The sequence below is a fragment of the Erythrolamprus reginae genome, chromosome 2, assembly GCF_031021105.1.
Source record: "Erythrolamprus reginae isolate rEryReg1 chromosome 2, rEryReg1.hap1, whole genome shotgun sequence".
In the NCBI taxonomy this organism is placed as follows: domain Eukaryota; kingdom Metazoa; phylum Chordata; class Lepidosauria; order Squamata; family Dipsadidae; genus Erythrolamprus; species Erythrolamprus reginae.
In genome coordinates this window covers 83,154,642-83,172,226 of record NC_091951.1, presented here as the reverse complement: position 1 = coordinate 83,172,226, position 17,585 = coordinate 83,154,642, and the positions used below count along the sequence as shown (strand labels likewise).

The 17,585-nt window shown below is 37.2% G+C and overlaps 1 protein-coding gene across 2 annotated transcripts in view; it reads right to left on the bottom strand.

The window, feature by feature from the left end:
* The window catches only part of FGD3 (FYVE, RhoGEF and PH domain containing 3), a 114,923-nt gene that overhangs the window by 21,417 nt on the left and 75,921 nt on the right, over nt 1-17,585 (bottom strand). For both annotated transcript variants that reach the window (XM_070738524.1, XM_070738525.1), the window contains exons 4-9: nt 15,986-16,580; nt 9,382-9,471; nt 7,582-7,718; nt 6,270-6,426; nt 3,793-3,931; nt 1,265-1,323 (exon numbers count right to left, since the gene is read on the bottom strand). In XM_070738524.1, the coding sequence (XP_070594625.1) occupies nt 1,265-1,323; nt 3,793-3,931; nt 6,270-6,426; nt 7,582-7,718; nt 9,382-9,471; nt 15,986-16,580 (1,177 nt within the window). The remainder of the gene's footprint in view (nt 1-1,264; nt 1,324-3,792; nt 3,932-6,269; nt 6,427-7,581; nt 7,719-9,381; nt 9,472-15,985; nt 16,581-17,585) is intronic.

Below are 17,585 nucleotides of genomic sequence, written 5' to 3'. Positions count from 1 at the left end.
AAATACAATAAATAACATATGGCACTGAAATGATAATCTGAGAATCCTCCAGCTAAGAAATTGGTTTCAATATACTATTTTTTACTTTTTAGAAAGCAGAATGTTTTGCAAGTGCATAGACGGAGTCCAATACAAAAGTATAATTTCTAGATTATTTGCCAGAATATCTTTCTAGTAATAGTATTTCAGTCTTATACTTTAGATTTGATTTTAAGGGTTTTTTATTTTTATAAATTTAACTCTGCAAGATTACTTTAAAAATGTCACTGTGATTTTTTAATAAAAATCTAACCCTGTAATTCAACTTCTGTGATAACTTTCTTCCTCCTTTCCGCTTCAGAATGCTGCCCAGCCTGACAAGGATGCTAGTACATAGCAAAGTAAAACTCAACAGCCTGGCCAGGGTTTTGGTAGTGGTAAGGAAGACAAGGAAGAAGAGCAGGTGAGGCCATGGGGAAAAGGAATAAAGACAGGGGGTTTTCAGAGAGGAGGAAGAACAACTGACTGGCCAGCCACTGGGGAGATGGTTGGGATATTAGCCAGGTATAGGTGAGCCACAATTATTTGCTTTTTAGTATATAAGGGGGAAAGACCTATTAACAAAGGAAATTTCTGAGATTAACTATATACTCTTAATAATGCATAACAAGTGGCACAGCGCCGTGGTGGCATAGTGGTTAGAATGCAGTACTGCAGGATACTTCTGCTGACTGACGGCTGCCAGCAGTTTGACTCTCACTCAATTGATGACTGGGTTATCAAAGGAGATCTAGAGTCATTAACTTGGCTGGAAAACTGCTTATGCTTATCACTGATGAGCCACGATTATACAGTGGTAAGAGTGCAGTACTGCAGGCTACTTCTGCTGATCACCGGCTGCCAGCAATTTGGCAGATCGAATATCACCAGGGTCATGGCCGACTCAGCCTTCCATCCTTTCAAGTTTGGGAAAATGAGAACCCAGATTGTTGGGGACAATATGCTGACTCTGTAAACCACTTAGTGAGGGCTGTAAAGCACTATGGAGTGTATATAAGTCTAAGTGCTATTGATATAGTAAGAAATGAGGAAAAAAGAGTCACACAAAGCACACACATAATATTAAATATAAAAAGAGAGTAGTTATATATTAGTCTGTTAAATATTAGAGAGTTCAATGACTCAGAACATTAATATTCAGCATTAATTTTTTAAAAATAGTGTTTCAAGCAAGCATCTCAGTTAATGGCTCAGATGATGTTTGTTTTACATATTTTCTACTCACCATCTTTCGGATGGCTGCATTTGAATGGTTTGCTGCAGTAGAAATAAGCTCCAGCGATTCTGCAATATAGACAGTAACAATTGTACATTCGGGAGATTATTATTGGTTAATAATGCAGTTTTTATTTCCCTGGTATGAATAAAACATCCAAAATTGCAAGCGAGTGAACTCACTTCTACCTACATCATGTCTACAGTTTTTAGGGTCAATATAAATTTAAGTCTTTCATGTTAGCGTCACTGATTTAAAAAATTACCATAATGCACAATATTATTAAGCAAAATAAAATTGTATTTACTCAAATGTCAAAACACAGTAAATTGTATTGAATGGACAGCATTTGCCTCTTAATTGGTAATTTGGATTAAAATGGTTGTTTCAGTATGCAAACTTAACTTCATTATCTTCTACTTCACTAAAAAAATCAGACCTCATTAATGCATACTTAATGGATTCTATTGCATATGATCCTATATACTGTACTGGAACAGACAATGCGACTTAAAATAAATTTATCAATTCCCTTAAAAAGTCAATTTTGACCAATGGATTGTTTAACTGAGTTTATTTCCATTTAATAAAAAGTAACCTCTATGTTTGAGGGCACAACCTGAGCTTATTGAAGTGACCCTCAACCATGATTTAGCATTCTGTGCAGATATGTGAATATTTTCCTCAATAAGCAGAAGGCACTGTTGGCTTCCCTTTCTGGGGGATAAAAAGCTGTAAGATAGCATTTCAGTTATTTTAAATGAAATTGCCCAGATATAATAGGCGGTTTTGTATCATGGAAATCTGGATTCGTTAGTATAGCAGATAGGATGCTGTTGCAGGACTATGAGACTACAGCTTTAATTCCTCCCTCAGATATAATATCTCACTAGGTGTCTTTGAAACAGTCACCCTCAATTGGCCTATCATACTACATAGGCATAATTCTTTCTGAGCAGAATTAGTTTCTTCTTTCACCTTTCAATTTTTAAAAAGTTGGCTTCTGGACTATTTTGCTTCTTTGGCTGTTAAAATACCAGGAAATATTATTTACCAATAATCCATTTGAATTAATACATACCAGAGGCTCCACTCTTTTAAACATAATGGAACACAGTGACAGAAACAGACTTCTGTGCTTACTAGACCAGTGTTGTATACTGAGTGGTCAAACCAAAACGCACACGCATGTGCATGTACTGGAGCACCAGAAACCCATGCACATGCCTGTTTCTTGGCCATTTTGGGGGGCAGTTTTCCGGCCATTTTGGGGGCTTTTTCCAGGCATTTTTGGGTGTTTTCATGCCATTTTATGGGTCATTTTCCAGGTCATTTTTCGAGCCAAAAATGGCCTGGAAAAGGTCTGAACACAGCCCCAAAACAGCTGGAAAACAGCCCAGAAAATGGCCTGAGTTTGGGCCATTTTCCAATAGTTTTCCGGTGTTCCAGCACCCATGAAGACCAGCTGGCCGGGGTGCATCAGCATGCCAGAAACCGGAAGACTGGCTGGTGATGGCCTGCATGCCCACAGAGAGGGCTATGTGCTACCTCTGGCACGTGTGCCATAGGTTCACCATCATGGTTATATACTGTATACAACAAATTAAAGGTTTGAATTACTTATTTTATGGATTTATGAGACTAGATGTTCTGTTTGATCATTGTTTCAGAGACATTTCCTTATCTAAAGAAAAACAGAATGATGATGGGCAGGCAAAAAAGCAGTGTGAGCAGGAGTTTGACTTCATGCTGATTCATTTATTTATTTTATTTATTTATTAGATTTGTATGCCGCCCCTCTCCGTAGACTCGTGATTCATGCTGGGGGTAAGCTGAGTAGGAACATCACTAATCTTCCATCCTCCCTTCCCTTCAGGCCTAGCCCAAGAATGGTGTAGAAGAATCCAGCCAAAGTTCAGCTCTTTATTTGTTCACAGCATATAAACAAAATCTTGCCAGATTCAATCTATATCACTCTTAACTCTGATATACCCTGAGAAATTTTCTTGAGAAAGTACTCTTCGTTGTAGTCTACAACCTTCCCATTCAAAGACACAACCCATCACAACTTCTCCTCCCTTTCTTTTTCAGCAGGCAGGTAGATGGAGAAGGGGCAAAGGATTGTGAAACTGGCTGGAAAACAGTCACAGAACATTGAAAATGTATATCATATAATTGTAGCAGCAGGGTAGCATCATACCAACAGCCAGTAGCACCGAAGCAACCCACAACTTCCCCAATTTTCATTTTCTTGAGAGTCACGGACACATTCTATTTTGAGATATCTTGTTTCAAAAATTGTTGCCCTATAATGCACCATTTTTCCCAAGTAAAGGTAATGACCAGAATTTTAATAGTAAATAGATAGCTCAAAGTAACTAGTACTATATGTATGAATTAAATTTAAACAACAGGAACAAATTTTAATTGTTACAATACATAGAAAGTATTTTATGGATAATAAACATTCATCCTTGAAATGTATCTTTACTGTTCAGCAACTTATTTACAATGGCAGGGATGAAAACTGCACTTACTTTCAGCATCTTTCCTATCTGGTGATTCCCCAGGAAGTTTTTTAAGATAATCCTTCAGGAGAAGCTCATAGCGTGGAATTCTCTGAACAGGTTCTAGCATGTGATGTTGCAATGTCAGGTTTCCACATATTTCTTGTTTCTGAAATGCAAAAGGATACGTTGCACTGATATTTTGCAAAAAAGCCAACCCAAAACAATGACTCGTGTCTTTAAATTATTGAATGCATTGTTTATTGGATTTGTTATTCTTTGTGACTTGCCCAGAGTAAGGCCAGCTTGAAATTGAATAAATAAACACAACACAGATGCTACTTTGAGTAGGCAGGATGCATTGTGATGACTTATTTATTAAATTGATATGCTATTCAGCTCCACTTCATACTGGGTAGAGTAAAATTTAAAGCAATATAAAATAATAAAGTACAGATAATCCAAAAAGGAACATCCAGAAAAAACAGAGAGAGACACACAAAAGCAATCAACAAACCAATTATTTTTGAAGAGATCATTTGCTCATTATAGCCCAAGGCCTGGTTTTAAAAAAGGCAAGTTTTAAGAGCTTGTTTAAATAAGGGCAGGATGGAGGCTTAACAGTTGTCTAGGAGAAAGTTATTCCAGAGGAAAAGTGTCATAACAGAGAAAGCCTGTCCCATCAGGGGATTCTATTTCATTGAGGGGACACTGGTAGTTCATACAGAATAGGTAGAATTAGAGAAGGCGGGTAGCATCTCGAATAACCAAGTCCTATGTTATAAAAGGATTTATAGATGATAATCAGAAGCTTCAATTACATCTAGAAACCTATTGGTAACCATGCAGCAGTTCACTAAGCAAAGTGTTTTATGTGCATACTTGTACCAAACCCATAATTGTTTGTCCTGCATTCTTGATCAACTATAGCTTCTGTGTGGTCTTGCATTGTTTTAGATCATATTGCAGTAGACCAAATATGAGGTGATCAAAGCACAAAAGGGGCTCAGTCAATTCCCTTCACCCAGCTAGCCCCAGCCAACACTCTTTGGCTCCAACTACAGACAGGAGAGAACACATTTTTTTTCTTCAAACCTAATGCGACAGAATGATTGACAATACTAAAAAATCTTTATGTATGTATGTATGCATACCTATACACACATACATGCACACATTCAGTCAGTGTTATTTCCATACAACACCATTTGATAGTATCCATTCGTTATCTATTTTTTTAAAAAACCTTTTTCGGAGGGAGTAGGAAGCCGGGAAGATCATTAGCATCTAGTTAGGGCTGGGGGGAAAAGCTTTAAAAAAGCTACATTCATATTATAAGATGCACCCAAATTTTCAGCCTTTTTTAGGAAGGAAAAGGATGTGTCTTATATTCCAAAAATATGGTATGTCATAGTGAGAGAAGATCATGATTAATACTCGAAAGTCAGTCTAAATATCATAAATTACAAATGCTCTTCTCTTCCTTTTCTACCCTGTTCATATTTCTTTATTGAAACACTTTTTCAATATTTTAGAATTACCTCTCTTACACACACAACCTCTACAAATCTATCAAACAAATTAAAATGAAAGTCATCAATTAAGGTCATTGGATTTAATATCAGGGGAAGTCTTGTTTTAGGGGAAACAGGGTACAAAGCTGTTTTCATATGGCAAATCACCAGAAATACAAAGAGAAATAAGGAAAGTACTGTATTTTTCAGAGTATAAGATGCACCAGAGTATAAGATGCACCTTAGTTTTGGGGGAGGAAAATCTACCTATCAGGTAGAAATTTAAGTTTATTTTGATAAATTTGTGGTAAATGAGATGACAGCATGTACTGAAAAGCGTTATATGCAAGTATTACGTTGCATAGTAAGAAAAAAAGTGATAATAAACATATTTCATTTTAATTGAAATATTTGCATAATGACTCTATGATGCTTTTTTTAAGTTATGAAAAAAGAGGGGCATCAGTACAACATGTGTTCAGCTATGTATATCAGCTAGAAATATCCAAGAATCTCATTATCTTAAGTTTTTACATATGAGGAACTCTTCACAAATATCTAATGCTGTGACTTCAAATGGACTGGAAAATATTTTATTCCCTCTATCTGTTACAGACTTTCAAGATATAAGCAATTGTACTGCATCATCTTTTGATGTCTGGCTGATGTAAGGGTTGCATGAGGCCAGATCACTTGGGGTATCCACAGTTTGCAGAATTCAGTCCCAATTTCAGATCAATCTCATACCCAATTAGCTTTATATCAGCTAAAGAAATCTTTTGTTCCAATGGGCTTTTAATGTTTCTTTGAGACTGAATATTTTAAATCTGCTCTCTTTACTTTAAATCAGGTTTAATTCTATAGTTTAATGTTATTGTTTTGTTTTGTAGTCTGTAGTTAAGGCTAAAACAGTATGATAATATGTTGGCAAATAACGAAGAAAAAGAGTGAATACAGACACTTTACATTACAAATGGCAACTTAGAAACATACCTGTATGTTTTGAATGACATCCTTAAAAGAAGATGATCTCTGCATCCATGTGTTTACCATATCCATTGCTCTGTCAAAATTCTTTACATATTCTCCATACATCTTCAGAAATGGAGCAAGCTTTTGAAGGATATCTCCTAACCTTGGATTTGTATCCCTAAAAACACACATTTAAACAGGTAGATACAGTAGATATGAACTTGGATTCATCAATAAATATAGGTTTGATTCATAAGCAAATGGTGGGAACCAGAAATAAAAAACAATTTTTGATACTCTCCCACCAGTAGCATTATACACAGAAATCCTGCACACATTTTTGAAGGAATGAAAGATTTAAAAAAAAAAATTGCCAAATGTCTACAGCATTTTCTGTCAAGTAGAGATACTTTCTATCTATTCACCTGTATTTGCATAAAATCATAAAATCATCATTCTACTTGTTTCTGTAATGTATTATATAAAATTAAGGTCAACATTAAAAACAATTTGTATTGGGAATGTCCATGCCTGGAACACTTGGAAATGCTGAAAGTTTTTTATGATATTCAAAATATTTTGAAATACCATAAACACCAGCAAAATTTATCTATTCATGTACCATCCCGATAAATCAAAATTCTGGACATTTAACATCATTTTAAATGATGTTAAAGATCATTCATACTCATTAGTTACTTCCTTTATTAACCACTTTGGAGATAAGCTTTGTGATTACTGAGTGATACACTTTTCAGGATGTATTTACATAATGTCTAATTGACCAAATCAATTTATCATTTAAAGAAAAAGCAAAATGTGGTCTTATACTGCTTAAACCAATCTGATATTTCACATCACTAAATTGATTGTCTGTATGAATAAATTCTTCCTACTGATTATTACTTTAGAATCCATACAACTGTCTCTACATTTGTCCCAGTTCTACATCTGGCCAGTGCTCTGCTTTTGCTAGAATTTGTAAAGGTAGGCTTCATTGATGCAAGCTTAATTAACCCAGTGAGAATGCAAGCATGTAGCAGTTACTAACTCGGAGCACAGTGGGAAAGGTTCATGCGTCTATACTAGGTCTGAGTAATAACTCTTAAGGTTAGGGAAATAGTGGAAGATGACTGAATATTTCTATCTTCCTTTATATTATTAGTACCAATAAAGCAATGTGAAATTTGTTGAGTTTCTATTGTAAAGTATATATTATGTATATATAAATATATTATACTAATATCAATAGTGTATTATGGAAAAAAACTTTTTTACTTATAAGGAAGCTCTTAATAGGGAAATATTTGTTTGTAACTTTTCATTTACCCACCACTCATCTGTAATCCTTGTTTTGAGTTCAGGAAGGAGAAACTGTTCATGGAAGCGATAAATGGAAGAAATATTTGAAAATATTCCTGTTACCACATCAGGTGGAATTCCCGACTCATACAATTTAGTGCAAAAAACCTACACAAAAAAAAAGAACACAAACCTCCACAAAATCACTTCCAAATAGTATATAACTTACATTGATGTAGCTGGATTTTGAAAGATGATTCTTTTTTAAAAGGAATCTTCCCATTATATATTCAAGGGATGTTTAATTTGTTAAGATGGTTCCTTTTAAGCAGATATATCCCACCTACAAGGTCACTCGGCATGTAAGGTGATTAATAATTTTTTTCTTTTTAGCTTTGCTTAACAAAAATGTCTCAAATATAGTTTACAGATATTTTCAGACATCTTTTCTGAATAAATGTTTGCTACATTACTATAATGTCATTTATCTGTCTATCTCTATTTCTCTCTTATAATCTCTTAACTATCATCTATCTATCTATCATCTATCTATTTATATCTATCTGTCTGCTTATGTCTGTATCTGTCTGACTGTCCATCTGTCCATCTGTCCGTCCATCCATCCATCCATCCTTCACTATAGCTAAAGTTATAGCTATTGCTACAATGTATATATATATCTGAAAAATTATCTTCCATGTGAAGATGGATGGATGGATGGATGGACGGACAAATGGACAGACAGACAGACAGATTGAAATAGATAGATGATAGAAATTATTGTACTGTATATATTATATTAACATAAAAGGGAAGTACAGTAAGATAATAAGGAAGATTAGTTGGAGAGTGCTTGTGGTTGGTAATGCATCCTCTCAATGAAATTAGAGAGCATAAACATTTCATCAGAATGGGCAAGTGAATTTTGTCAGCATTCTTGATGCAGTCTTTATGAAGTTGAAACATTCAACAATATAAAAGCAGAACACCCCCCCCCCCCCCGTTCAGTTGGTTTAGTTTGTATGAACTCACTGATTCCATTTTAATGAATTGCAGCAGTTTATCCAAGGAAAAGAAGTAAATTAAGGTGCAGAGATCCAAGATGGGTATTGCATACAGCAATGGTCTGCCAGAAAACAAGGTATTTTTAGGATGTGATCCATGAATATAGTAAGGGGGTTTCTGGTCTGATGTGTTTAATAGTATATACAATAAGGGAAACCAGGCTGCAGAAATCCGGATGATGGCTAGATGGTAGCACAGATACAACAACTCTTTACTCTTTGCTGCTATCTATGGCTCATCTTTGTATCTACCACTCAGATCTGGCAGCCTTAGTGCAGAAGCATCACACTCAAGGCCCAGGTGCTGGATTCGGCCTCTGGGATGCTTAGATCTGGCTCACAGGTCTGCCCTAGAACCAGCGTAGGACTGGCCTGCAGTGCCTCTGACAGCAAAAACGGAGCTTGGAAGGGCTGTGTGCGGCCTCCCAAGCTCCGTTTTCACAGGCAGAAGATTGCAGGAGGTAGTCACAGCTGAAAATGGAGCTCGGGAGCCCATTTTTCCTGGCAGAGAGCGCCGACCACCACAGGCAACCCCTGACATGAGTCATGTTGAGCTAGCCATGCTCACCCCAGTTCTGTCCCCCCCTGCCCCCCCAAGGTCAAACACATCTCTGATGCAGCCTTCAATGAAATAGAGTTTGACCTAGTGGAAAATGACCAGACACATTGGTCACAAAAATACCTGAATGTGTTCAATATTTGGAATAAGTGGAAATACAGAGCAACAATGCATTTCCAAAAATAAAATTTGGTTAAAATAAATTTACCTGATCAAGAAGATAAAGCCTGTTAACATAAGCTTCTTCTGTATGCAGAAGTTCATTTGCGATATTAAACAGCTTTTGTGGCTCTGAATACTGTAATAATATGAAAAATGAAAAATCCACTTTAAAAACATATTCCAACTACAAGAGAAATCAAGAATCTTTTGTACTGTTTGTTCCAATTGTTGAAATATTCCTGTCAGAAAATTTCTTATATTCTGCTGCCTTGATCAAGTATACAATTAGCTCATATACAATTAGATACAATAATCATGCATATGATTATTAAAGGAGAACATTTCACTATTATTTCAAAATCAAATTAATTTAATAAAACTAAACTTAAATTAGTACAGCAAAAATTCCTATATCAAGTAAAGAACCATGCAGGGAATTATTATCTTTAATGTTAGCAAATTAGATCAATTCCTCCCATTTGTTACTTATTTCAGTGTAGAATTATCCTCCCTGAATCAAATGTCATCCCACTGGCCTGACTGATTAACCAAAGGGAATCAATGTTTCTTCACAAGAGGTTTAAGCAGTGCTCCTGATATTGCTTTAAAGGGAGGGAGAAGGAAGGAAGGAAGGAATCAATTCAGTTTTCACTGAAGAAAAACAAGATCTCTCCATTTTCACCCCAGAGTAAAGTAAATGCATAGTGGCAACAAATGTGATCCAGAATAGTATGAAGATAGAAAATATTAATGATTATTATTCCCCCAAATCTTTGCAAAGATCAACTTATCTCTAGTTTCATAAAACGCACTGAGAAAATATCTGAACTCAGAGTTATTTTAGCCTTAATCCATTACTATTAAACCATTTGTAAGAACTATACAACTGTACTCTCATTAAACAAAATCAATGAAAGGTAATTTAAATCAGCAAGATGTAACTTAATATAGATTTGTTCAGGATGTGGACACACAGGTATGTGGTGAATTGGCTACATTGGTTCTCTCAAACAGTGGCCTCTATAGCCTTCTCTCACAATTCTTGGAGAGTCTTTTTCAATTGCTGACAATTTCCACTTGTTACTAAGAAAATTCCTCTTTGCACCTGGTCACAGGAGAAGGAGAGTGGGAGGTTTCCTCTGCTCTGGACTTCTCCATGTGGCAGAGTGATATGGAATCACAATAGGCTACATTCCCTGTCAGAAAGGATCTACTACTACCAGATGATTAGGTTTATTAAGTAGATTAGTTTAATTAAGACAAAGGCTAATTGAGGATGGAAAAGAATGGGCGAAAAGGAAATCTCATGAATCTTACAGATTTTTACTGACAACTCTAGGCATAAATATATATCAAGAAGCACACACACACACACAGGTAGAATGAAATAGGACTAATAATTCAAATAAACAGATTAGATCAGTCCATAATATAAATTCTAAAAACTCCTAACTTGTATCTGTGTTTATTTCAATGGTTATTCTGAATCCTGCAACCTTTCTCCAGGTTAGGATGTGGAGGGAAGTAGACTGGGAAGAGGTGTCATCTCCTGTGATGGAAGACAAAGGAACAAAGGCAAAACGGAGCTGCCCTTTTTCTCTTTGTAAAAGTTCACTCAAGAAAGGATGACCTTCCCATTGCTAACTAGTTGCTTATAGCTTGAGTTTTACATTGATTCTACACAGTGGCGGGATTCAAATAACTTAACAACCAGTTCTCCGCCCTAATGACCGGCTGGTTAGGTGGTCACATGACTCGATTGCCATGGCCAAGTCAACGTGCTTCTTCTCCTCCCCCCTGAGGCGCAAGTGGGTCTCCTTCAAGCTCTCTTCTGGGATACCAAGAGACAGCATGTGAATTTTGAAAACCCACCAAGAAGCCTAGTCTGTCCTTGCATGGAACTGCAGGCAAAGTAGGAAGTTCACCCAGCTCCAGCTGGGGAGGCTCCCTTCTTGGGCCTCAACTTTTCTCTGCCAGTTGAGAAAGGGTGGTGGTGGAAATGTTGCCTTCTGCCCAATGCTGTTTTTGCAGACTCCTAGGGTAGAAAGGAAAATGCTCCACGGCTATTGCAGGACAACATACGGAAACATGGCAGAAACTGAGCTGCTGCAGAGCCCCTCCCCCCTGATGTCACAGTAGTGGCATCACCCATGCCTTAAAAGAAGTGAATCCTGGGACAGAAGGGAGTCCCCAACCCCTCCAAGGGCCTCCCGAGAGTGCAGCCCAATCCGGTGTGGTGAGTGCGTGGGGACAGCTCCCCATCAGAGCTTGGCCAGACAGCCCACTTCAAACTCTTGTTTTGCACCCGTGTAAGTTTGATAACAGGAACAATGCACTCACAGCTGGTTTTCACTGGAAGCCCAGCACAAATTGTATGGCCTCTTGAGCAAAGAAGCCCCCAGGAATGTCATTTTTGTCACTGCCTCCTCTCTCGGTGTGCACGGGAAGTTACATCCACCACACTTTCCCTAGGATTGCCTTGAAAGGGGGGGGCTACTGTATAATCCTTGCATGGTTTGCAATGCAATGTTTTCTAGACGAAGGGAGTGGGAGAATAATCCACTCAGACGAAGACTAATGAAGGGGAACTTTCCGTTGACTGATCCCCTCACACACACCAGCCCAACCCCTGAAAGCTACTGCAGCCAACACACTGCCCCTCAAGTGTGATGGGCCTAGAGCAGGTCTCCCTCCCCCACTGATTGCACACTCTGGTTATGCAGCAAACTGTAACGATGAGGACAATGACAGAGGAGGGAGACCTGTTCCGGGCCTGCTGCGTCTAGTTGAAAGGCACGGGCTGCCTCAGGGGGACACAGTGAGACTTAGCTGCCTTTTGGGCCCATCTTGTGACTTCTGCAGGACTTCTGGGTGGCTTGTGCCCACTCACCTTCCCTCGGAGTCCTCGGAGAGGGGCAGCATACAAATCTAAATAATAGTAACAATAACAACAACAACAACAACAACAATAATAATAATAATAATAGTTGTTGTTGTTGTTATTATTATTATTATTATTATTATTATTATTATTATTATTATTATTATTATTATTATTATTATTATTATGTCTTGGGTCCTACATCCAGCCCATGACGGGGGGACACGCTGCTTCTGGGCTAGCCCAGGCAGTGGGTGGGCAAGTGGGCAATCCTCAGGAGAAATCCCCATGCTGAGGGTGAGTCTGCTGTGATGCACTGAACTGTGCATGTGCAGCCCTGGGACATCCACCCACCCAAGAGCACCACCACTAGGCACTGACCCCATTGGAATCTGAAGGTCAGCACACCGGCTGAATACCATCACTGGTTCTACAGTAGATCACTGGGGACTGGCCCCATTGGGATCTGAAGGTCAGTGAACTGGCTGAATAACACCAATGGTTCTACAGTAGATCATTTTTATTCTTTTCTCATTTAAATTCTTAGGTTTTTTTCCTCCTTTTAGTACATCTAAATTAAAAAAAAACAATATAAACAGCAAGTACAGTGACATATTTCAGGAATTTCTTTTTAATAAATTCCAGAAAATCTGATGATTTTTCTTTGTTCTTCCATCACTGGAAGTATCCTGTGATATCTAGATCTTCCATTTAAACACTCACTTACACACATAGTCTCACAATAATAGAATGAAATAAAGTTGCAGAAATGCCTACAAGCATACTGTGTCAAGTACTGTACACTTATAGCCAGTGTTCCCTCTAATTTTTTTTTTTGGGGGGGGCGGAAAAGTATAGTGTCTGAGCGGCAGTCCCTTTGGGACTGGGCAGCACAGAAATAATAAATAAATAAATAAACAAACAAACAAACAAACAAACAAACAAAAAACCCACCCTGTTTTGCCTCAGAGAATTTCAAAATAAAATATTGTACTGTGTGTCTTTAACAGTGAGCTCATAATAGGGCAACTCTATCAATATCAAAATGCCACTTAAATAGTTGAGCTAGTTTCAAACTAGATTTTGATTTTCTTTCTCTCTTCCTTACTCCCATTCTTTTTCTTTCTCGTTTCCTTCCTCTCTTTTTTCTATCTGTTTCTCTCTCTTCCTCTCTTCCTCTCACTCTTTCCCTCTCGGCTTCTGGGCAGGTTTGCAAAACTCTGAGTTGATGATGATTTTTAAGTGAGCGATTAGAAGGAACTATGCTTATAGCTATACAACTGCAGGTTGAGAAAATTCCTAAAAATACTATAGACATTTAAGAAAACAACTAAATCAATTGGGAGGGATTAACCCAGAGTTTTTACTTGAGGCACAAATTAAGAGGCTCAACCAGTGATGGACTCCTACGGGTATGGTCAGTTACGTAGAACCAGTAGAAAAATTTTGGTTAGGTACACAGAGCTGGTAGAAAAATTTTTCTTTCTTTTTTTCTTTTTTTCCCTTTTGGCCTCTGGGTATGTTTCCCCTATGAGGGAAATGTGGTTGAATGTGTATAATTTTAGAAGAGCTGTGCGTGCATGTGTGTGTGTACATACACATACAGTTTATATAGCAGATAATGTATATTTTGTGTGCCTGTGTATAATATGTAAGTACACATATGGCATATACATATAATTAAATAGTATATTTTGGATGTTCAGTAATAGTAAATAGATAGGGAAATTGTATCTCTTTGAGGCGAGGAGAGGCCAGGCACTCTAACTCTAAACCAAACCCTTGACATGAGTGATGCCAAGTTGGTCACCTTTAAACCAGTCACATGACCTTTAAGACACCCCCTGGTCACATGATCATCAAGCCACTCCCACCTGGTCACATGGCTAGCAAGCCACACCTACAAAATAAGCCACACCCACAGTGTGGTAGTAAAAAATTTTGTGGCCCTTCACTTCTACTTCTGCCTACTTCAGATACATTATGTGAAAACCTAGCTCTTTGGAGAGGGCTCTAATTCTGGGAAAGGCAGGATGAAGTATCCAAGCCAACGATGACTTTAGCCTGACGTAAGGAGCTTCTTTAGTTCTGAGTGGAATTTCACAACTTAAAGATTTGGTGTGCCCCCCCCCCCCCCCACAGTGGACTTTAAGATCAAGCCTTGTGCTTAACTGTGTACAATGGCTATGCTGACCTGTGTTGGTTTTTACCTCAGCTACAGGTTACATGGGTTTTTTTTTTACTTTTATTATTTGGTGTTTTCAATTATTATTAGCTACCCACAGTCATGAATTTGAAATGGGTAGCCATATAAATTGAAATAAATAAAATCAGTCAACATTTTATATATATTGCCACATATATTTATAGTTAAATAACAATAAACAATGCTCTCTGATGCTAAGGGCAGGATTGCCTTAAGAATAATCCAGTTAATGTAATGCAAGCCATTATTAAAAAGACATGCCTGATGTTGTATATGCAAATTAAGGATTTGCCATTTCTTTGCATTATAAATCATTACAGGTTCAAAGCAAGAACATATATTCTGAACTTGTAATGTTTAGAATAGTTTCCAAGTGTTGCCTTAATTACCACTATTATACTACCTTGGTTACCATGACATCAAAATAAATGTTTATAAGCCTTCTGAGTCTTATTCAGGGGAGGGGAGGGGCTAAACACCGTGGCGATACAGTGTTCCCCGCACTCCACAGGGAAGTTCGATACTAACAGTGCTTGGGGGACTTGGTTTGTTCGGAACCAGGTCAGAACCTGTTGGAGTAATAACAATTTCTGGGGGCAAGCTGTTTTACTGGTTAATTGTTCTAGCTGTCAGGAAATTTCCCTTGGTTCTAAGTTACTTCTTTTCTTATTTAGTTTTCACCCACCTCAGGTGCTTTGGAGAATAGAAGAGCCCTTCACTCCTCCACTGGAAACAGAATACCTTACGAAAATAGACTAACTATCCTGGGTCTTGAAAGCTTAGAACTGCGGCGCCTAAAACACGATTTAAGCATTGCCCACAAGATCATATGCTGCAATGTCCTTCCGGTCAATGACTACTTCACCTTCAACCGCAACAACACAAGAGCACGCAACAGATTCAAACTTAATATTAACCACTCCAAACTTGACTGTAAAAAATATGACTTTAACAATCGAGTTGTCGATGCGTGGAACTCATTACCGGACTCTATAGTGTCAACTCCCAACCCCCAACATTTCTCCCTTAGACTCTCCACGATTGACCTCTCCAGGTTCCTAAGAGGCCAGTAAGGGGCATACATAAGTGCACTGATGTGCCTAATGTCCCCTGTCCAATTATCTTTCCTTTTCTCATATATCTTATATATTCTCTCCCTCTCATCTACTTCTTTTCTTTTTTACTTACTATCCCTATATATACTACTTAATGTCTATTTTCTTCCATATGTATTGTATATTGGACAAAGAATAAATAGAAAAAAATAATAAAAATAAATAGCCTGACTCCCTCTTCTTTGTAGCAACCCCTGACATATTGGAACACTGCTATCATGTCACCCCTAGTCCTTCCTTTTATTAAATAGCCATGCCCAGTTCCTGCAACCGTTCTTCATATGTTTTAGCCTCTAGTCCCCTAATCATCTTTGTTGCTCTTTTCTGCACTCTTTCTATGTATGACAGTATAATGCAACTTTATGTATGCTAGCATGTGCTGAAAGTAAAAGTCCCACACAGAAAGTATTAGTATTGTAACAGCAATGCAGAAGTTAAAAAAAAATACCTTGTTAACGTCTATACATTCCAGCTTGGAGATTTCTGCTATTTCTGGCTCTTCACTGCTTCCCTCGTCTATGTCACTGTCTTCATCCTGAGCAGAAACTCTCTTCTCCTCCCCAGCAGAAAATTGTACAGGTTTTTTGTCATTTTCCATTTCAGCTAGATCCCCAGTTCTTTTTGTTTTTTTCTGTTCTGTAGCTTCCTCGTTTGGAAAATTCTCTCCTGCTACATTACAGGAAGGACTGTCTATTCCACTATCCCTATTAGGGATTTTGCCATTGCTATTTATCTCAACGGATGTGTCTTTATGGCTGTTCATTGCCACAGACGCTTTGCTGACGGGCACATTAGTAGAATCTTCAGTGTTGGTGGCGTCATCTATGTTTAGTTCTTTGATTTTCATTAGGTCTGCATTAGATACTTCAGGACTACACAAGATGTTAGGCCCACTCTCATCCAGCTCTTTATTTTCATTTGTTGAAGTGCTGGAAGCCACCAAACCATAGACAATTGGGCAATGCTGTTCAGAAGAATCTGGTTCTTGTTCCATCTTAAAAACTAAATTAATCTGACTTCTTTGAGCAACATGTGGGGCTTGCCTGCAAAATGAAAAAGTTTCAAGGTTATTGATATGGCAGATTTTAGGACCTCAATATGAACTCATAAACTGTGAAAAAGCAATCATTGAAGTAATCTTTATCACAGATTAGAGTACCAAATTTTTAAGTTTTCAGGACCACCTCTAATTTTGATAGGGGAAAGTGGTTTATTACTAAAGTATTACTAAGCAGATTTTCAGTGGTTTGGTTAAACCAATATAATGACAGAACCTGAATTTTCCACATCAGTATCAAAATATATTTGGTTGTCTTTCTAAGTCTCATTCGTCACCTTAAATTAATATAACTAAAAAGCATTATATATATTTTTAGACTATCTGAATGGATAATCATATAAGCTTGCCATGAATATTCATAAAATATATATTTAAACTCAGAGTATTCAGTTTTTATAAGGAACAAACAAAAGCCACAAATTTGGCTTTTTATAATTTTAAGAGTTATATTGGGGAAGTCAATGCATTCAGTAGAATTAGCTGTTAAGCTAGGTATTTTTAGCTTCCAAAAATAAAAACAAAACCCAGCATCTACAAATTATGCTATCATGACAAGCCTCCACTTCCTAGGCATTTATAATATAAACACATTCATGACTTCTCAACTTTCTGACTAGCTGTCAATTTTTAAATAAATTTTAAATAAGTATTCTTTATAGGATAAAAAGAATGCCTAACCATGTAGTTCAAGCAAACTACCATATATCAAAAAGATCAAACAGGAACAAACTTTTAGGATTCAGAAATATATTACCATGAACTCTTGGCTGGCCACTCATCAATATTACAACCCATTACATATTAAGAAGTTTAAGAACTGTTAAGCCAATCACTTTTACTTACATGAAAACAAGTATTCAATATTTTTAAAGGCCTCCATTGATTGTGAGATAGGTTTCATTCACCCCACCATGCTTAAAATGATCCAGTTTATTATAATTACTATCACCATTATAATGAAATCACTAAATTTTCTATATTTAAGGAC